This window comes from Heliangelus exortis, chromosome 2 (genome assembly GCF_036169615.1).
Source record: "Heliangelus exortis chromosome 2, bHelExo1.hap1, whole genome shotgun sequence".
Taxonomy (NCBI): Eukaryota; Metazoa; Chordata; class Aves; order Apodiformes; family Trochilidae; genus Heliangelus; species Heliangelus exortis.
Genome location: NC_092423.1, coordinates 105,560,654 through 105,582,459, shown reverse-complemented (window position 1 = coordinate 105,582,459; position 21,806 = coordinate 105,560,654). Strand labels below are relative to the sequence as shown.

The 21,806-nt window shown below is 42.2% G+C and overlaps 1 protein-coding gene across 4 annotated transcripts in view; it reads left to right on the top strand.

Annotated features, from left to right (window-relative positions):
- Nucleotides 1-20,511, top strand: part of KCTD1 (potassium channel tetramerization domain containing 1) — a 103,766-nt gene extending 83,255 nt beyond the window's left edge. For 3 of the 4 annotated variants that reach the window (XM_071737393.1, XM_071737391.1, XM_071737392.1), the window contains exons 3-5: nucleotides 13,000-13,144; nucleotides 15,473-15,778; nucleotides 19,429-20,511. In XM_071737393.1, coding sequence (XP_071593494.1) covers nucleotides 13,000-13,144; nucleotides 15,473-15,778; nucleotides 19,429-19,587 — 610 coding nt within the window. In that variant the 3' untranslated portion in view covers nucleotides 19,588-20,511. Of the gene's footprint in view, nucleotides 1-12,999; nucleotides 13,145-13,510; nucleotides 13,592-15,472; nucleotides 15,779-19,428 lie in introns of those variants that run through there. The other variant, XR_011724518.1, reaches the window with a different exon arrangement.
- The last annotated feature ends 1,295 nt before the right edge of the window (nucleotides 20,512-21,806 follow it).

Here is a 21,806-nt window from a genome sequence, read left to right as displayed (position 1 = left end):
ATAGTCATGGTGTGCAGGGCTGAGCTGCCCCCCATAGGTGTCTGCATCCTGTTCCATTGGCTGTAGCTTGATACAGGAGTCATCTTGCTTCAACAAAACCTTGCTAAAATACTTGGGGCTCACTGTCTGCATTTAGGAAATGGGGATCCTAACACACTTAGGGGACCATGCAACTTCCAGTGGCTCTCTTCTGTAATTTCCCTGGTCAAGCTGCATCTTGGGAAGAAGCTAAGAAGGCAGCTCCTCTGTGTGAGGCTATGCTGAATTGCAGAGTAAAATAGTGCTTTGGTTAAAAAAAAAAACAACAGATTCCTACACATTTGAGGAACAGTGCAAACTGTTGCTTACAATTTTGTATCACACAAATTTGTTGCTTTTTTATTTAATGAAGATGTTTTTTGTCTTGAAATGAGTATGGAGATGAAAAAAAAGAAGATTAAGATGAAAATATGAATGAATAATAGTGTTGCGCTGTGTTTAATATACGAATTTCAGTACTGCCAGTTTCTGGTCATTTTGTGTGTGGGGGGGTATTTTTGCATTAACATGAGCAGCTATTGCCCATGCCTGAAGGTTCCTGCCTGCACTCCTGGGACTGCTCCAGGCACACACAGGTCTACAGTAGTGTCCCTGTGCCACCCCCCCCAGCCCTTTGGGAGTCCCCAGAGGTGCCCTGCAGCATCTCAAGTGGCACCAGACAGCTGTGTTTAGGCAGCTCAATCACATCCTGGCTGTCATGCATCAAAGGTGCCGTGATGTAACAGTTTTGTCATGTGATATTTTTGAGGATTTCAGTGGCTGCAATTATAGTGTCTGTTTTCACGTATGTGGAGTAATCATTCCTTCTGTCTCTTTTCATGGGGCTGTATTGCTTCTACACTGTATCTCAGCTTTCTTCCTTTCTTTTCTCTCTACATCCTCCAGAGAAATACATCTTAGATACTCTTGGGTTTGGTATGGCTGCAGGGATGATTACACCATGACAGCATCTAATTTAATAAACAATAAAGCCACTGTTTTGTATATTTAAAGTTTGCCAATGGAAATAATGTTATCTGTGTGTTTTTTATCACCCCACCACCAGCAGAATGTGCAGGTGTGGCTTTGGCATTTCTAACCTTTGCATTAAGCATTATTTATTGCTCAGAGACACTGCCTAAGCTATTTTAGGTGGACTTTCCTGTCCTCTTAACTGATTAGTTCACAGGTTTTGTATGGACTGATTTGGTTAATGGTGTAATTTTCCTACTTACTGAAATGCTTAAATCATTTCAACCTCTAGCATGGAAGCAGTTAAACATGTAAATGTATGGGTATGAGTTATATGGGTATAAACACGTCTCTCTATGTAGGCACATGTATGTGTCTACACAAGGAATCACAGCAATGTGATCGTCACGTGTATAAGTTAGGGTTCATCAAAAGCAGTGTATGGTGCTCTCTTTCTCATATTAAAATCTGTGCTCAAAGCACCCACATCTGTGTTGCCTCTACTGTATATGCTCTCATGCTATCTGCACTGCCTTTCTCAAAGAGTTTATGATCTGGGATGTTAGTCTGGAAGTACAATTTTTGGTTTAGGTGGAGGAATCTGAGTAGGTGAGCTAAGTAAAGCAAAACACCTGTTTGAGAGAAGTGGCCTTGCAGCTTCTTCGTTGCAATTAAAGTCAGCTTTACAGAAAAATGACATTATTAGAGCAGCCAGAGCAACCCTAGTTTGTTGGGTTTTGTGGTCTACATGGAGGAATACCGTCTCCAATATTAGATTGCCTGCTGTGCACAGAGAAACATGGTGCTTAGTTAATAAACAGGTCATCAGCATCTCCTGTTCCTCCTTAGTTCAACATGTGTCCTGGAGCTGTATTTTCTATGTATTATTTGAAGAGTCATTCTTGCATGCTTTCTTTGCACCATTCTTTAGTACCTTCTTGCTTCACTTGAAGGAGGTAAAAAAAATAAGGCAGGCATGCTTAGTGGTAGTGTTGTGTAGGAAATCTGACACACACTTGGACAGAGTTCATTTCTTCAGAGCACACACGCACACCCCCCTCCCAGCCCTACCAATGTTCCCTTCCTGCAACTCAACATGAGCTGGCAGTGGGCACTTGCAGCACAGAAAAGCCAAACCATATCCTGGGCTGCATCAAAAGAATCACAGCCAGCAGGTCGAGGGAGGTGATTCTCCCCCTCTGCTCTGCTCCTGTGAGACCCCACCTGGAGTGCTGTGTCCGGGTCTGGAGTCACCAACATAGGAAAAACATGAAGGTGTTGGAGCAAGTCCAGAGAAGAGTCACAAACATGCTCAGAGGGCTGGAGTACCTTTTCTGTGAAGGCAAGCTGAGAGAGTTGTGACTGTTCAATCTGAAGAAGGAAAGGCTCCTGGGAGGCTGTATAGCAGCCTTCCAGTATCTAATGGGGCTGCAGGAAAGGTGGGGAGGGACCTTTAACAAGGGTTTGTAGTGATAAGACAAGAGGTAGTGGTTTTAAGATGGAAGAGGATAGATTAAGATTAGATGTTATGAGGACATTCTTTGCTTGTGAGGCTGGTGAGACACTGGAAGAGGTTGCCCAGGGAAGTGGTGGCTGCCCCCTCCCTGGAAGTGTTCAAGGCCAGGCTGGATGGAGCTTGGAGCAACCTTGTCCAGTGGGAAGTGTAACTCTGTAAATTCCTTTCCAATCCAAACCATTCTATGAGTCTATGAACCCCCTCCTCATGCATTATACCATCTCCTACTCCTCCAACAGACGAATCAGAGCACCCACAGGCAAGTCTGCTACGCTCTGCAACACTGGCTTCTACCCAGGTTGTGTGCTGCCTGGATTGAGGGATGCAATAGGATGACAACGGATCATTAAAGACCAAGTCAAAAGTCCAGAGACAAGTTTGAAAATTAAAGTTGCAGGAGCATCTCTAATATTTGACACATCTGAACTGGAGAAACTTGTTTTGACTACCTTAAAAATGCTCTTTAAATTTGTAAGTTTTTTTCTTTGTCTGTTATTGTAGAGCTTTAGAAAGGCAAGCTGAACATCCTTTCAACCTTCCTTGGCAAATTTGTTTTGTGACAGTCCAAGACCAAGTTCAGCAGCAGGGCTGAAACCTGTTTTATGGGCTGCTGCTGCACCAGCTACCACTATCAAATTGTCCTCTGCATGAACTGCACTTGAGAAGGATGTTACAGACTTTGCAGGTGACTTTCACCAGTGTTTATTGAAAACAGAGGAGCAAGGATGTTTAGGAATACTTTATTCCATTCTGGGGTCTGGAGGATGGTGTTTTCTGTGGGGATAGTCTCTGTGTAGGTAACAGCTTAAGGTTTTAGAAGCACTTTCTCTCTTTGAATTTTATTCATTAGTGAGAAGCTTTTTCTTAGGCCTTATAGTAGAACTGGCCCCTCTTTCTCTCTTGAAGTGTCTGTAGGATCATTAGTACAGCACACAGAAGTTGCCTGTACCATCTCTTGCCGTCATGAGCTGCAGTGTGGAAGGAGTTTGTGCAACTCTTGCAAAGTGGAAGGGCAAGTGTGTTCTCATTCTGTCTGTGGAAATGTGTTGTCCTTTCTCTTAGAGGAAGCACCGGGTAACAAAACAACATAGACAGGATTTCTGGCTAAGTAGCCAAAGTTGTGAAGATCTTGGAAAGCTTAATTTGTTAACGGTTGCATTGCAGTGGTTGTTGTTCTCAGGGGCACAGGCTCCAGGTGTAAGTAGTGCAATGCCTGATTCCCAAAACAACATTCTGGAAAGGGGCAGAGTTAGAGATACTACAACGCTTCTTAGACAGTGCATATATGTTCTCAACTGGGACATCCATCAGTTGGGTGGACCTCCTTTTGCTGATAGTTTTGTAAGGGATTTCATGGAGAATCTGAGTGTTTCCTGCTTTCTGGTGATATGTACATGAAATTTTGATGCTGAGCCTTCTTGAGGGTACAGAGGAAATACTGAGAGCTAATAGTGGTTTGAATGAAATTCATGAAAGCTGAGGGGCAAATTTGATGTAGAGAGGAATACATCAAAGAATTTTCCCATTGTGGGAAGGTTTTGTTGTTGGTTGTTTTTGTTGTTGTTTTGGTGTTTTGGTTTTTGGGCTTTTTTTTCAGTTGCCAGATTTTTGAAAGGGGAATGGCTCCTGTACCTTTTTTTAAAGGTGCCTTTTACCAGTGTTCTCTCTGTGGAATCTGCATTTACAGATAAGACTTTAAAGATGGGTTGCTACCATGTCTTTTTAAGAAAAAATTGTCAGAATTGAAGGAGAGTGGTTTGGAGCGAATACATTTTTCCTTTTTACTTAAACATGATCCCAAGACACAAGTTCTACTTTATTACATTGCTGCCTGCAAAAGGGTTCAGTCTTCTGAATATATAGATTATCATGGCCTTTGGGATGTTGTGCTTTCCCCAGTTTAGCTACTTTCTGGCTTTTGGTATTGCATGATAAACGCTCCAGTTTTGCTCCTGTCCTCCATTATCCGTACTCACAGCAAACCTGACCATCTTAAACATGATTAAAATATAATTCAAAAGTTATTAGCTAATTATGACGCAAAGTACTTAATTTGCCATTGCACCCTAATAACTTAAAGGTACTTCTGATAACTTGGTAATAACCGTATCATAAGCAAAAGGACACGGTTGCTACTAACTTAATAGGCAGCTTCCCTCAAGATAAAACATAAATAACATACCTCAGTGAAATCGGATTCCAGCTTAGTAAAATTATCTTGGCAAGCAAAGAGAATATTTGTTAATTTTTTCAGTGAAATGTTATCATTGCCAAGAAAAGTTGGTTACAAAAAGCAGAGATGGAAAACATATTTGCATGAATAATTGTTTTAATATTTCATTGGTTTAAATGATTTTAGGAAAAGTGGTTTTGATAGGCACTGGAAAACTAAAAAGTTTTTAAGGTCCTGACAAATATCTGAAGCAAAATACAGCAGGTATCTCACAGCAGGTATCTGCAGCCTTGGCCTCTGCTCCAGTTCTCCTGGCTTGGGATGTGTGCTGGGTCAGGCTCCATCAGCAGCAGCTGTTTGGAGAGGTGTCTCAGGGTCCTAGAGGAAAAGAAGGGTTGTGATACCACTTTATGTAGTGGTTTGGCTGAGGGAACACCCTTTTTTGAGATTACAAGGCTTAAGTTTTCTTGTGACAGGTCTGTATGGTAGCAAAAGGGCTTAAGGGAGAACTTGGTAACTGGAGACAAGCAAAACTGTGTTAGGGATAGGTAGGATGTCTTGGGGAGTGCCACCAACTGCAGTGTCTTGCAGATAGAGGAACCTCACTGTGCCGAAAAATGAGGGAGATTGTCGAGGTGAGGACCTTGGTTTGGGGTTAGGAAACAGCTGTAGAGCAGAGGACAAACCTCTCCCAGCCACATCTGAAGCCTATAATGCAACCTTGAGGTTCAGGAGGTTTGGCAGCCACAGTATTGAAATTGCTTTTAAAAGACTTAACCTGCCCAGCCTTGTGTGAAAAGATGGAGATTTGGGTTGCAGCCTGTTCCTCTTATCTGTCTGTATCTCTTTGGTATACCAGAGCAGAGAGAGAAGGTATATGGTAAACAGAAACTCCCTGGCCCATCATCTGCAGTCCAGGGGTAGTGCTCCTCTGGCCTCACCCTGGCTGCCATCCTGCGATGTGAGAGATGGTTTCCATCTGCCCACATAGATCGTTTTCTTTCTATGAGTCACCTCCTCTTAACATCCCATCCCAACTATTTATTTATTTATTTTCTAAATAGTCAGCATTTCTCCAAGTGGCGTTTTGGTCTGGGTGAATGATGGTCCTGAGTTTGGGAATGGGCATTTGAACATGCCCGGAGAAGGCCGTGACAGAGCCTTCATTTTTTGGCCTTCTATTGTTGGGCATTCAGCACCCACCATAAGGCTGCTCACCTGTATATTATGTACATCAGGGGAGTTCCTGTAGTGTAATTATTACTTCTGGGGTGAATCTCCTGGGTTGTTAGATGACCCATTTAGCAGGCAAATACAGGCCTTGACTTTTCTTGTAAAACATGTGTTTTCAGGCAAACAGAGATTAGGATGTTGCTGTTGACTTCTGGAGCTTTAGCCATCCATTTTTTAGTTCACCCCAATGTTTCTTGTGACCCACACACCCTCTCCTGTTCAGATGGCATTTTGTCATGTGTCTCCATATCCACACTCATCTGTGCCATAGAAAGCTATATTTTATTCTCGTGCAAATGGCATTCTTGCAACATGACTACACGTTGTGCAATTTATTCTTCTCCAGTTAATGTGTCAGTTTGTCCATGTGCCTGAGATCCAATGGCTATTAGTTAATTTTGTAACATGTCTGATTTGCTTTCATCTCTGCTTCTGGTGCGGCCTCTGATCAGGCAGGTTATAGCAAATACCATGCTGCTTTTTTTTTTTTTTTCTTCTCTCCTCTGATGCATTCACTGACAATAGCACCTCACTCATTCCAGACCCTTCCCATTTGTTCCTCGCATGCTTTACTCCACGTTTAAGTCTATTTACCATTTCTTGTCTATCTCAATTTCTTCTAAATGTTTCATTAGCCCTTTGAGCTTGCCCTTATCTTTTCTTTGGCTTCTGTGGTCAAATAACAATTTTAGATGTTTGAAATGATCTCCATGTAAATGATTCAGTTCTTTAATCTTCAGCAAATATTTCCACAAAGGGTTGACATCCTTCTACTCAGTGTCTGGAATTTATCTGTTCTTTAAAATGCCAGGTAACATTTTCTTTGAACTCTCATAAGAACTGGTGTTTTAATACCTCCTCCCATACTTCCTTTCTGCTCTGTCATTTTGACTCCTATATAAATACCTTTTCTGTAGAAGGTTTAATGAGATTTTAGGTTTTAATAAATCTTTCCCCTGTTACCTTTGCTTTATAACTATTGTATTCATGCTTCTTCTGATAATGTAGGAACTGTCTGTGCCAAAGAATTCCTGAGACTCACGGACATGAAACCTTAAATTAAATGTAAGGAGGAAGAGATAAGAACAAATTATAATAGCACTGAGAGCAAGAGATTACAACAGAGTATTTGGTTAAAATGCGGTTTTCATAATATATTTTCCTGAAAATTGCAAATGTATTCTGTTATATCATGTTTATGAGCCAACTTTTGTTATGCAGAGTTATAAAGGTTGCTAGGTATTCAGTCACTATGGACCCAAGTGGCATGAAGTATTGAAAAAAGAGCAGGAGATTATTACCATTAAAGTGGGCCTCTGAAAAAAAAATTTTCTGCTCGGACAGGATAGCATTTCTTCTTGGCATGGATCCCTTTCCAAATGTACTAGCTTCTAGGGGACAGTGCAAAATTATGTAATTTAGACATACGAGGAGTAAAATTAAATAGCCATGAGATGAGCACACCATTAAACAGATCTAATTTATAATGGGCTCTTACGCAAATTGCCTTTGAGCACTTAGTAAAAGAAAATTAAAAGAAATTAATAAGGACAACGCAGACTGAAAAGTCACAGAGAAAAAAGTAAAAACCTATTCCAGCTCACTGTCTGCACACCCCAGAGTGTTAAATAAGCATTCCCATTAGCCACATAAATATAATGAGGTGATAGTAAATCTTGCATTCACTTACCCTTTTAAGTACCAAACCCCTACTCACTTTGCCACAGTGGCTCCAATCAGGTGAGTAAGAGTTCAACTGAAATACTTTTTCCTTGCCATGTTGTAAGTCATTATTGGAGGGAGAGGGATGTGTTTGCATGAATGCTTTGCTCTTTGCCAGCCACTGAATATCTGACCTCAGTGGAGTCCCAGGCAGTGTCTTGCCCTGATGTGCCAGGGCATCACCAGTGCTCCTCCTGCTGTGCAGCTCTCCCTGCAAAGTTATTAAACAGCAGTTTTCTTCTCTTTTTGTTATTCTGTGAAAGAGACAGGGAGCAGGGAAAGCTGACAGCTTGGAACTCTTGAAAACAGTTTATTGCAAAAGAATTTTCAGATTTGGGGTTTTGTCCTCTGATAATTATGAGAAATATTATACTGCATATATTCAATAATATAGCATCTGTGTTTTCTCAGAAAAAAAAATATATTAGGTTTATTTATGCCTTAGACTGAAAGTAATGCAGTATTATGCATGCTTGCAGACACCAAGGCTTGCTGCTTTTCCATGTTCCTTGTATCCCTTTGATTAAAAAGGAGGAGAATTTTGGCTCTGTCCACTAAGCTGTGTCATTTCTCTTAGGGTTAAGTTGTGCAGTAGTTGACTTATTTAATTAATATTTGCCATCTTGTTTGTAATTATTTCTGCTTTTCTGAATTCTCAACTGAGGCAGAATATAATAAAGGGAAGTCTTCCTCTTTATGTGTATAATAATATATGTAAATATTTATACACTGATAGCAAAGGTTATAAGCACACTGTGTGTACAGTTTTGCTGCAGACTGACTGTATTTTTATACCTGACAAACAGAACTTGTTTCTGAAGAATTTAAAAAATCCTGTAAGCAATGTCATCTTCCCATGTCAGCTTTCTGGTCTAAAAAGGCTGCTATGGGAGTGCTGGTCTATGGGGAGAAGGTTCCCTATAGGCTTTTATGGAAGTAAAACATTGATCTTTTCCGTATCCAGTTGTTTTCTCCCCACTAAAACTGGGCTTGTGGCTGTATCTGTTTTGTGTCCTTAAAGTAAAACCAAATTCTCTGATGGCAGCTGAGTTTTCCACTGGTTATATTTTTCAACCCTTGAAGCATTTGCTTTCTGACAGTGGAATATGATACTTAAAGCCATAGACATTAATTATTACCCATTGGAGGTCGCACTTTCAACCCATGGGACATTAATTTTCCTGATATACAAAAAATTCCAGCCTGCTAGTTTTAATTAAATATTTCAGAAGTACATTTTCTTGTAAATGGACTACAGTTCTTTATCCTTTACCCTTGATATTTGACTAATTCTGCATATAATTATCAGCTTATTTTGCAAGCCCCCTTCAAAGCACTTTCCTATTTGGAAATCCACTCAGCTGTTTCATATTTGTCTTTTTAAAATTATTTTTAAAAAATACATGTCTTTGCCAATCATCAGCCAATGCTGTCAAGAAGGATATAGGTAAAAATACCTTTCAGGTTTTCTTGCAAAATGAAATTATAATAAATTTACCTTAACAATCCCCTGTGATGCCAGCAAAACTGATGCCCCTTAAGTATTTATAATTGCAATGTGAGCCCAAACAGGAGGAGCAGCAGAACTACGGGTGACAGAGAGGGAGGGTACTGAAATATTATTGTATAGAGAAGCTGTCAAGTGGGGCATGGCAGAGAGCTTGCTGCTGTGCCTCCAGGAACCAGAGAGTACAGAGGGAGGCTGGAGGGTGAAGGTGTTGGTCTTCCCCTACATCCTGGCATGACCCAGTCTGCTCTCCTGATGGGTGTAGCAAATGCAGCTTAGGAAAAGGACCACACCACCAGATTTAGGTCCCATACTATCTCAAGTCTTTCCCTGGAGGCCATTTGCAGGAAGTTGAAGTCCATATTTTTCCATCTGAAAAGGAAAGGCTTTACTTTTGTTTATAGAAGTCTCTCTGTGTGGTGTCTACAGCTTCAAAGCTGTTTTAACATGTGAAAGTGAAGCTGTGCCTTGCAAAGTGGTCCTGAAAACTGAGGGGAAGAGAGAGGGATTGGGACTTTACAGTTCCTGGGGTGTTATTGCTGCTGAACTCAGCAGTGCACTAAGGCACTTCTTTCACTTAATTCTTCCAGACCGCATCTTTCTGGTCCCAGGTAGCACTCCAGATGGTTGTGTGCTCTTGTCAGCATTATGGTTTTGTCAGAAGGCTCCATCCTCTGATATTATCTTGTTTTTCTCCTAAACAATTACTAAAATGAAGACAAAAAGCCTAGAGGTTTAAAATATGTAATTATAGTAGTAATTTAGAACTAGGAAAACGCTGCAGAAACCAATTACTGTTATACATTTCAGTAATGACTGACTTGGCCAGATAGGTGTGTTTTGTGTGTGAACTCCTTCATAGTTTGCAAGACAACATGCTTGAGTATAGGGAAAAATTAATTAGAAATATTGAATGCTACCATATTAAACATAAATGGTGCTCATCCACGTAGTGAACAAGAATCTGTATTGTATGGCCCATCACAGCTTAAATTTTGAGCAGCAGGGCAGGCAGTAACAAGTATCTGAAGAAGAAAGCTTGAATTATTGTAAGGAATGGCTTTGAGAAAAAAATATTTTGCACCTGATCATTCTGCAAAACATGTTTAAGTCCTTATGTTACAGATTTCACGCCACTCAAACTAATTCAGGCATTTCCTAGAGAATTTTCAGTGGCCACGGGAGATTAATGGGATTTTATTTCTTTTCTGGTCTTCAGCTCTCCCAGCTGGAGAGAATGACTTGATGAGACTATTATTCTGCTTACAACTTACTAGTGAATGTACTACTGATGTCCCTGCTGTGGGCACAGACATCACTCCAAACTCCACTTGGGTTGCTCATGCCATTTTCAAAGGACATTTTTGACTGCAAGCCTTGCCATCCTCCCCCTCCTTGGGGGAATCCATCTTTTGCCTCTTGAACCTTTCATGGAGATCCCCTTCTTCTGGTTGATGGACAGAAGTTAGGATGCTTCATGCAGCCAGGAGGGCTGATCATCCCCGAGTTTTTGTTTGGTTTTTCTGCTGCTGGTGGTGGGGAGCCATTGTTTCTTCACTTCTGTAACAAAACCACTGTGCTGTCACTGCTTGTTTTGCTTGCTGTATCCCTCTTGTGAAAAGACAGACTTGTATCCTTACTTAGGCCACAAACTGAGCATAGTCAGGGAACTTAAGTAGCAATCAGTCCCCTGACTCCATGCTGATGTCCAGTGATAGTACTCTATGCTCTTTAGTAACCTGCAGATGTTTAATAACCTGCTGCCAGTGCCTGAGGAAAGGGATGCCATCCAGAAGGACCCTGACAGGCTTGAGGAGTGGGCCCATGCCAGCCTCATGAAGTTCAAAAAGGCCAAGTGCAAGGTCTTGCACATGGGCTGGGGCAATCCCAAGCACAAATGCAGGCTGGGCAGAGAATGGATTGAGCACAGCCCTGAAGAGAAGGACTGGGGGGTGTTTGTTGATGAGAAGCTCAACATGAGCCGCCAGCTTGTGGTTTCAGCTCAGAAGGCCAAACCATATCCTGGGCTGCATCAAAAGAATCAGAGCCAGCAGGTCGAGGGAGGTGATTCTCCCCCTCTGCTCTGCTCCTGTGAGACCCCACCTGGAGTGCTGTGTCCAGGTCTGGAGTCACCAACATAGGAAAAACATGGAGGTGTTGGAGCAAGTCCAGAGAAGAGTCACAAAGATGGTCAGAGGGCTGGAGTACCTTTCCTGTGAAGGCAAGCTGAGAGAGTTGTAACTGTTCAATCTGAAGAAGGAAAGGCTCCTGGGAGGCTGTATAGCAGCCTTCCAGTACCTAGTGGGGCTGCAGGAAAGCCAGGGAGGGACTTTTTACAAGGGTATGTAGTGATAAGACAAGAGGTAGTGGTTTTAAGCTGGAAGAGGATAGATTCATATTAGATGTTATGAAGACATACTTTGCTGTGAGGCTGGTGAGACACTGGAAGAGGTTGTCCAGGGATGCTGTGGCAGCTCTCTCCCTGGAAGTGTTCAAGGCCAGGCTGAATGGAGCTTGGGGCAACCTGGTCCAGTGGGAAGTGTCCCTGCCCATGTCAAAGGGGTTGGAGTAAGATGATCTTTAAGTTCCCTTCCAACCCAAACCATTCTGTAATTCTGCATGACTGATTCCCAAACCAGGTTGCTTATACTGGGAAAAAAAATACGCCAGTTAGCATTTTCATTTAAATAGTGAAAACACAAAATCTGCGGAATATCAGGAAATGTAGCAGCAAGTGTCTGAAGTCACGTCCAAAACCATTGGTTGTGCTTCACGAGGAGTGTTCGTGTGATGTATCACAAGTGAGCTATTTAGAGACCATTTTGTTTACAGCTCTGGAGATGCCAGCATTGGAAAGAATGAGAAAGTGTTTCCACATTACACATGTGGCTGTATAAACAAGCACACAAAATCAAACAACCTACCAGTCTCTCCTGGTGATTTCTTTGGGAAACTGCCAGTGACTCAGGAACATTTTGCAAATGCAGAGACGCAGCATGTATTTTGTGTTGCTCTGGTGAGGTTTTGTTTGGAATTTTCAGCCCTTCCTACTGCTCTAAGGAAAGCAGGTTTGTGGGGCACATGTCTAGAAAATGTGTGTGTGCCTAGCAGTTGATGTTGCAAAAACTCTTGGCAAGCAGAGGCTCTCTAGGTAGCTGCGTGATTCTGGTGGTCAGGCGGTTTTCCTGATTATTGTAGAGTGTGCTCATTGATACCTGCCACAAACAGTTAATTTTTACTGTGAAATTAATACCTCACCTTGAAATGTTTTGAGCCTTGTATCCCCAGCTGCACCTTCCCACAATGTGCTGCCCTCTCAGGTGTGCCTGTCCAAGTGTTGGTTGCAGTAAATGGCAATCAAAACAATGTTCTAGGTTTAAAAACAAAGAAATAAGCAAAGAAGAACAACAAAAAAGCCCTATTTTTGAGTGCAGTTTCCAAATTCAGTCAGTTTCACTGTGCAGTCCCCCAGAAAGCAGAATGAACTCAATCAAGGGGGTTGTCTCACCTTGGGGGGAGGTGGGGGTGGGATCTGCTGATGGGCACTGTCAAGAAGGGTGTCCAAAATAACCGAGGAGGTGTCAACTCACAAAGCACAGATTTTGGCAGCGAGGCTCCTGCGAGAAGCCACTCCCCATCTGCTTCCCCCTCTGCCTCCCCAGTGGTGCTACTCAGAAGTTTCTGAGGCAGCACTGGAAAGCACTCAGCTTAAATTGTGGTTTGAAACCAGCTCTTTTCTTACAAAGAAGAGCTATGGAGCTGCTTCCAGGAAGTCAGCACAAGAGGGTGTTTTGCAGCACTGGGCTGCTGACCTGGGATTGGTCTGACCCTGCCACTCGCCTCTTGTTTCCTCTCCAGAATCGGACGGCTTTTCGATGGCACAGAGCCCATAGTCCTCGACAGTCTCAAGCAGCATTATTTCATCGACAGAGATGGGCAGATGTTCAGATATATCTTGAATTTTTTAAGGACATCGAAACTCCTCATTCCTGATGATTTCAAGGTGAGATTTCAAAGGACCTGGATGTTTTGCATGTACCTTGGAAAAGCAAGTATCTGGCATGTAGTCAAAATGGAGCCCTAGGTGGGGAGGACATAGAGGGTATGGTGCTTGATTTCAAGTACATGGCAAAAGTAAGCGGGGGGTTGCTAAAGTGGCATCTGTCATCCTTTCCTAGAGTGGCATCAAAATTAAGTTTCCCCTCCTGGCTATAGTATAATGGAGCAACCTCGTCACATTTGACCTAGGGAAATAAAACATGGCAGTAAGGTGATGGAGACAGAAAGGATGTTACAGTCTGGAACCAAGTGTAAGCTTTGCTGATTACTTGTCCTCTTATCCGCTTTTATGCTTCCCCTCTGATTGCAGCAACTCCAGCTTCCACTCCCACGCTGAAACTCAGAGAATGGTGTGGGAATCACAGTATTGACAAAATAAACTGCATACATGGTAATATTTGAGCATTAAGTCACAGAATATGTTCTCCCTCAGATTCTTGAATGCATACTACAAGTTTAATTTTGGGATTTTAGAGAAGTCAGGGAAGAATAGTTTCCCATTTATTGTTTAAACTTTATTAAAGAGCCTGCTTTTTTTTTTTTTTCTCTTTTTTTCATTTTAATAACAAGTTCAATTTGGGGTAGTTCACCACATTAGACATTAGACTACAGAGGTAGAGCTTCAGATTCTGTGTGATGGCTCTGTGTTTCTCCGCTTGTAGGTATGTGGGTGTGTATGACCAGGGTTGCAATCAGAACAGATCTTTACCCTTACTTAATGAATGTGTATCTGCATAGCTGCCTGGCCCATCAGTTCACTGCAGGAAACACAGCAGTTTCAATCGAATGGGAGAGGTGATGAGGAAGGGTTAGAGCAGTTCACACCATCCTGTCTTTTATCCCATGTATCTGCAACAGGTTTTCAGGTGTTTGGGTTGTAATAGTTGTGAGGCTGTTTCCAGGAGCCAGATTGTGGAAACCTTGGAATCATCTGCTGTACACCCATCCTTACCTCTGCCATGTGTGACAAGGGTAGACCTGCCTGAAAACTGAGACTTTGGAGGTAGCTGATAAGCATCATATCCCTTTTGAAGCCTCAGCATGGCTTTGTGCTGTTCTGGGCACTTGTCCTGAAGGTCCTCAGAAATACAGCCAAAGGAAGAGTTTCCTTCCATGCAATATTAAGAAGTTACATATGCACAGCCTTTTAGACACATAAATATCCTGTAGCTGTGCTGAAATTAAAAACGTAATGCCAGGCAAGTTCACTCAACCAGCGTTGTTCAAAGGGGTGTCCTTTCCAGTTGGGCTTTAAGGTGTCCAGAAGATCAGTGCTTAAAATGAACAGCGGCTCTTGTTCCTCCAGGAATATATAGGTTCAAGGACTTTTTTATTACACATTAAATCTAAGTTGTGTTTTGAGTGTGATTTAGGTGTCCTCTTCTCATAAAGCATTCTGTCTGTAGCTCAAATTCAGGGCCATATTGACCATTAGCAGTCTTCCTGGGTAGTCATTCTGTTCTTCTGTCTTCCCTTGTCTTCATGTATTGCTTTTCTCTGTCTATATATTTTCCAAATGTCCTTATGCTTTTAACCTAGAAAAACAAGATTTTTTTTTTTATAATTTAAAAAATGGCAGGATACAGACTCCAGATCATCAGTTCTAAATTGCTTGTGTACTGGCTGTGCTTAGAAATGCATTCTCTCTGCTCTGGCATTTGAGACAATGTAGTAAACAATACTGTTGGGGTAAACAGTACAAAATGGGGAGGTATTAAATACTTAATTTTAAAAATGCAGTAATATGTGCAATTCATTATGCAAATATCTGAATCATTTTACACTTAGAACCATTGCAGGCTCCCTCATTTGCATTCTTATACCTGTTACAATGCCTGCTAGTATTGCTGTAAGACACAATGGATCCTAGTGATGAATTTTCTGAATCCTGATTGAATTCTGTTCCATCTGTTCAATGAGGTCATTATTCTATGACATCACTATGGGGATAAAATACGGGGAAAAGTGAGATTTTTTAATTTTTTTTTTTTTTTTTTTTTTCCTGGATCATTCCATAGCAGGAGGGAGTTGAGCAAGCATAGCCTCCCCCCCCCCTCTCCCAAGTGCTGCTGTACCCAGTCTGTCTCAAGTGTCTGAGGGTTATTTTTTGCTTGCATTGTTATTTTATTGCACCTTCCTACACAGTAATTACGAACCATGTCTGAGGGGTTCCAGATCTAGAGCAGTGCTAGCCTGAATAACCATGTACATTAAGTGGTACATTAGCAATGCCTCTTCCTTAATTGTGCACAGTAATATATGTGTCTTTCAGGACTACAGTTTGTTATATGAAGAAGCAAAGTATTTCCAGCTTCAGCCCATGCTAGGAGAGATGGAAAGGTGGAAACAGGACCGGGAGAGTGGCCGCTTCTCAAAGTCTTGTGAGTGCCTGGTGGTGCGAGTTGCCCCAGATCTTGGAGAAAGGATTACACTGAGTGGGGATAAGTCATTGATAGAAGAAGTGTTTCCAGAAATTGGTGACGTGATGTGCAATTCTGTCAATGCCGGCTGGAATCACGACTCAACGCACGTCATCCGATTTCCACTGAACGGATACTGCCACCTCAACTCAGTTCAGGTAAGGAGCCACCTATGCATTTTCTGGAAGAGAGCCACCAGGTACCAGTGGGTTGACCCCCTGCTCTGTCAGTTGAGCATTTTGATGGACAAAATCAGCTGGAGGCTTTGAGCCTTTTTGCTTCTGGGGGTCATGACTGCTTTCCCACCTTAATCCATACATATCATCACCAAGTCAAGAAAACTACAGGAGTGTTAAAAACCTGCTTTAGGAGGTGAAATCTTGCCTCAGTATAAAGGAAAATTTTGTAAAAAATTTTTGACATTTGAGTACAAAGCAACCATTCAAGCCTACTTCCAGTCCCTTGCTCTGTTTGTTATAGACTGTTTTTTGGATTAATGAGAGAGCACAAGGACATCCCAAGCCAGGGAGGGAAGATACCACACCCCCAGGGAGCCTGTTTGAGGGTATCAGGAATTGTTCCTTCACCTGAAAAAGGTAGTGGAGATACTCAAATTTACCAGAGGAGCTCTGCAACTAAATAGAATGGAGGAGCAAAAGGTGAAGCCCTGGGCTTTTATTCTGGGGGAAGAGAAGGGGAAATTAACGTGAGAAAGAGAGGGCTGCATGGTAGCATTAGCCATCTTCTGAAACAAGGGCCACGCTTTCACAGAGGGAGAACACAGCCAGCTTTCCTCCTCCTTTCTCCTGAAACAGGATCCAGTGTTTCTGGAGAAGAGAGCAGTCTGCAGAGGGAAGGTATCTATTGTGTAGACTTACCCTTGTAGAAGGGACTTTGCCTCAGTGCCCTCTGCTGCCCCTCAAACTGGGGCATCCCAGGAGGGGTTTGACCATTCAATGAGACTGTCAGGCAAGGTATATGGTTAAAAACAAGTGTGTCATTTTTCCAGTGCTACCCAGGTCTTTTGCAATTGTTAAAGACCTCGAATACTTCTCGAATAAATCACTGTATACTTTTTTACTTTACTGTGCTCAGTCTTCCTCCTTCCTGAGGTAGTGAAAACAAAGGCATGTCTGCTTATTGCATGTATAGAGTCATCTCTTTCTGTTGTCTCAGGGAAGACCCTTTCACTTTCAGCAGTTTTTCCTAATTTGTTATGGCATAGTAGGGGTTGTTCAGCCCGGAGCAGAGAAGGCTCTGGGGAGACCTGATAGCATCCTTCCAGTACCTGAAGGTGCCTACAGAAAAGCTGGGGAGGGACTTTTTACAAGGGGTTGTAGTGATAGGCATAATGCCTTTAAACTGGAAGAGGGGAAATTTAGATTAGACATTGGGAAGAAATTCTTTCCTGTGGGAGTGGGGGGACACTGGCACAAGTTGCCCAAGGAAGTTCATCCCTGGGAGTCTTCCAGGCCAGTTTGGATGGGGTTTTGAGAAACCTGGTCTAGTAAAAGATTTGTTTGCCCATGGGAGGGAACTAAGTGATCTTTAAGGTCCCTTTCAACCCAAAGCATTCTGTGATTCTATGTAGCAACATCTAAAATCAGAAGTAGATAAGAAATAATCTGGGAGACAAATGCAGGTCACTTCTGGAAGAATTATAATAAAGTCATAAGTTATAGTACCATCTGTTTTATCTGCCATCTGTTGGTTAAAAGCAACCAACCTCACACACTTGTCTCTACCTACTTAGTACATCCTGCACAGCCATCACTTTGGAGTGAGAGCTTTTCTTCCCATCTGACTTGTCACTAGCACTATTGATGCTCTTTGATTTAGATACCCCTCCTAAATGCTACAGACTCACGAACAAGTTCTCACACAGAAGAGCCTTGCAAGCTGAGCGTGGCATTTTTCCTTCTGCCAGGTCCTGCTGTCCAGATAGAGAAGCTCTGCACTGCTCCCTTCCCAGAGGGAATGAGCCAAGCACCACAAGATGCTCTGAAGGCTCATCTAGCTGCAGATGTGCTAGCACTTAACACAGGAGTCTAGATAGACTTATCTAGACCTATGAAGATATGGTTAACCCATGTTATGCTTAAACAGTTTTATCTCTTATCTGCCTTTGCTGTCATGCTGGAGCATCAAAGGTGTTTTGTCATGGTGACACATACAAATTTAGAGCAGCTCTAAATGCAAGACTCCAGCTGAAAAGGGATAGGACTTTCAGGAAGGGTTATTTAGCCACACATCATCTGATAGTTGTCAAATCAGTTGTATCCTTTAGCAGTTTCTCTCTTGTCCTGATGTTCATGTTTTTGTCACACAATTAAGAACTGCCAAGTGTATTTACTGATGTGAAAAACCCAAGCTGGAGTGGCAAAACATGCACAGGCTTCAAGAGAGTGAATGATCCCACAGTGATAATGCAATATGTCTCCATTTTGGGGGTACATTAAGTATATCCTAGTCCTAATAACAACATGGAGTTGGACAGGGATGAACAGAAGACCTGGAGAGTGAACTGTTGACTAAATTATATGTCCAGGGCTGATTTAGTTTCCTGACCCCTTGCTACCATCACAGTTTTTCTCAGGACTTAATTTCTTATGCTGTTTTTCAGTGGCTTGCACTGAGGCATCCTGGGGTATCCTGGCTTATGTTGTTATAAGCTAAAGATCAGGATAAACAGAAATTGCACAGATGTTTTGGTGGTTGCTTATCCCACCCCCTCCTTTCTGAGATTTGTTTGCTGTGTAATTACCCATGCTCAGATATTTTGGAAAGACATTTTCCAACCTGCAGCAATGCATACAAAGATGTGGCGTGCCATGATTTAGGTGTTTTTAAACCACAGTTTGCCTCTCCCTCCACCCCAATCTTCAGCAGCCCTCTGCCACTGTGCTTGTCCTTGCTGTCCCAGCACACATTCAAGCCAGTTTGCTACTTCATGAAATAGCTGGGAAAGACTTGGTAGGCACCTGCTCCCAGCACAGCCCTAGTGTGGTCTGGTCATGCTGGACAGAGGGTGCCACATCTTGTGGGGTGTGGGAGCAGTAGCTCATTCTTCTGGGGCTGGTGGCCTCTACAGCTGACCCTGGTAAGCCCTGGAAGGGTCTCCTTAACTGGCATGGATTGGATGCATCCCTCCATCCCTGTGCCTTGCTGGGAGCCCTGCCTGACTCTTCTGTTTTCCTGGTTTTTTTTGTTCTGGTTTGGTTTTTAATTTTTGCTATTGTATTTCCCACTGGAAGTGACACTCAGGTTGTGAAAAGAGAAGTGAGAAGGTGGATAGGTAGAACTCATTAGTCCTGTAATTAGAGTTAAAAGGTCCCAGGTTTTATCACAGGTAGCCGAAACCACAGATGCTGGGGATCATGGTTGGTTTTTAAGTGTCTAGAAAACATGATGGTGACTTGACTGAAATTATGACTGCAGTAACTAAATGGTAACATTGTTACCATTTAGTTGAGTTGTTTGCTCAGCATCCCCTGGAGTCTGCTGTGGACTCCTGTATTTGCCCTATTGTAGTGTAAATTTTGTGAAGTGCAGAATGTATTTTTCCAGGCATGTTTCTGTAGCTAGAATCCTAGATTTGCTGACAGGACGGGAAAAAAAAAAGACATTTTTCTTCATTTTCTTCTTATTGTTCAGTGGCCAAAGCCAGTAGAAATCAGTCCAATCTAGTGAAGCCAAGGGAACCCACTCAGCTTTTATTCCTTAGCTGTATCCATTTAAAACAGCAAAACAGCATTTATCATCTTTGAACTGCAAATAGCCTGTTTATTTACTTTCCTCTTTTTTGCAGGTACTTGAGAGGTTACAACAAAGAGGTTTTGAGATTGTTGGCTCATGTGGAGGTGGCGTGGACTCTTCCCAATTCAGTGAATACGTACTGAGACGAGAACTCAGAAGGACATCTCGTGCTCCCTCTGTCATTCGAATAAAGCAAGAGCCTCTGGACTAAAATGGACATGTTTCTTTATGCAAAAAACAAAACAAAAAAAAACAAACAAAAAAATGCAAAGAGAGAGAAAAAAAAAAAAAAAAAAAAAAGGGGGGGGACATTTCATTTGCAGTTTGGACTCCAAAGAAGTCCTGGAACTAAAATTGAATAAAAGACACATTTATATCAAATATAGAGACCACACCTGAATTCATATGGGAACATTTGGAATAGTAGTAATAAGAATAACCTCAAGGTGTAAAAGAACACACACACACACACATATATATATAAAATATGTATGTATATGTATGTATGTACATATATATATGTATGTATACGTCAAAGGGTAGAAAATGCAACAGCAAAAAAGTGGTAGATGAGGTTGGTGCTGTGATGGCCATTAAGTGTCCTAGGCCTTTCTCGGGCCCACTTAACGGTGTACAAGCCATTACCATTGGGGGAACCATAGATACTCTTCACACATTTTCCATTGCCAAACACCCACCCACTTTTTAACGTGTACACGCCTTGACTCAACTTTATCTGCGTATGGAGGTTCATGTCTGTCCTTTTTTTAGAGGTGCATGGGCAGGTGTTCAGGAGACAACCATCCATTGCATTGGCAAGCTAGTCGACTGAAATTTTAAATGTAGTTTGTACAGAAGTCGCACACTTTTTGTCTGCCCTCACAGATGTGAAAGGTTAACTTTTCTTTTGAATGAGGTTTTATTTTGTTGTTGTTGTTGTTGTTTTTGTTTTGGTTTGTTGGTTTTTTGGTTGTTTTTTTTTTTTTTTTTGGTTTGTTTGTTTGTTTGTTTGTTTTCAAAGGGGGCCAGAAGAATTAATATTTGGTAGAGATGCTCTGGTTTGAATCTGCTGCTTTCCTACAATTTTTTTCAAATTTTATAATGTATTAAATACAATAAACTCTGTTTAAAATAACGAGGGTCTGGTTTAAGCCAACAGAAGCAGAGAGGTGGGACCTTGCTCATCGCACGCAGGTGCTTGGGAGCAGCGGCCACTCTGTGCGTGATGGAGCAGGTTAAAGGCCAGAGACACTGTTGTGGGCTGCCAGTCTTCCTGTCTTTTTGAGCATTCTCTGGGTTGGAAGAGAGGCTGTTGGTCAGACTTAAAAATAACCCTAGCTCAGCCCAGGGAAATCCATCAAAAAATGGCACCTGGTCCTCTAACCTTCAACGTAACAGCGAAGAGTTGCATCCCTTTCCTCTTGACCGAGGAGTTGGCAGCTTCACCTCTCCTAGCCCTTGCTCTGCTGAGTGTCAGTCAGCCTCTTTCTTTTTAAAGTTGTTCATTTCCCCTGTTTAAAGCTAGTGGTGTTCTGCCTCGAGAGTGAGACCGTCAGCCCCTGGTGTTACCCTGTTGGTGGTAAGTCCATGTCCTGGGTTAGGTGTCCTCTGAGTTCTTCTCTTGCAGTCTCACCAAGGCCACCACTGCAGCTGCCTCGTCTGGGCTGGTGAGATTTCACAAAGGTGCCATATCACAATACCACTGTGTGAACTTCTCATGGGTTGATGCTTTCACCACCTAAGATGCACCAGCAACCACCACCTTTCCTCCAAAGTACCTTTTTATGCAATATTACAGAGTATGACTGTGCGTTCATCCTAGCGTGGAAGTTTCTATTGATGCAATGGTGCCGGAGTTCCATTCATTTTGGTGACACTTTGCTATTTATTCAAGAAAAAAAAAAGGGGGGAGGGGGGTTTGTTAAATACATGTAATGAGGTTTTTAATATAGTCTGATAACTCAAAAAAAACCCTACCATTTTTCTGGTTTTTATTAAAATATGTCAGAGGGTGCACTTAAATAATGCTCTGGCAGCACATATCGGTGGTTTTGAAATTACTGAAACATGGCAGTGGGGGGAAGGGTAGGGAGGGCTCAGAAAATTAAGGTTTGTTAACAGATTATTAGATCTTCAGTGTGATGCTGATTTGTCTATTTACAGTACTGAAACAGCTGCCTCATTGAAATGCTTGTTTTCAATTAGCAGCAAGTAGTCCTCTTACAAAACAGACAAACGCTTGCTCTTACTGCCCACAATTTGGTTGTTAATTTGCACAGAAGTCAGAAAGCTAAAATCCTGGGAAATAAATATTTTTTAAACAGATCTTCAGACTGTTGGAAGTGGTATGAAATTTGTGAGTTGAAAAAGGTGCCAGCCCCCCCAAAGGTTCCCTGTGCAAAGCAAGGTGATGTTTCAGACTGTTGGCTG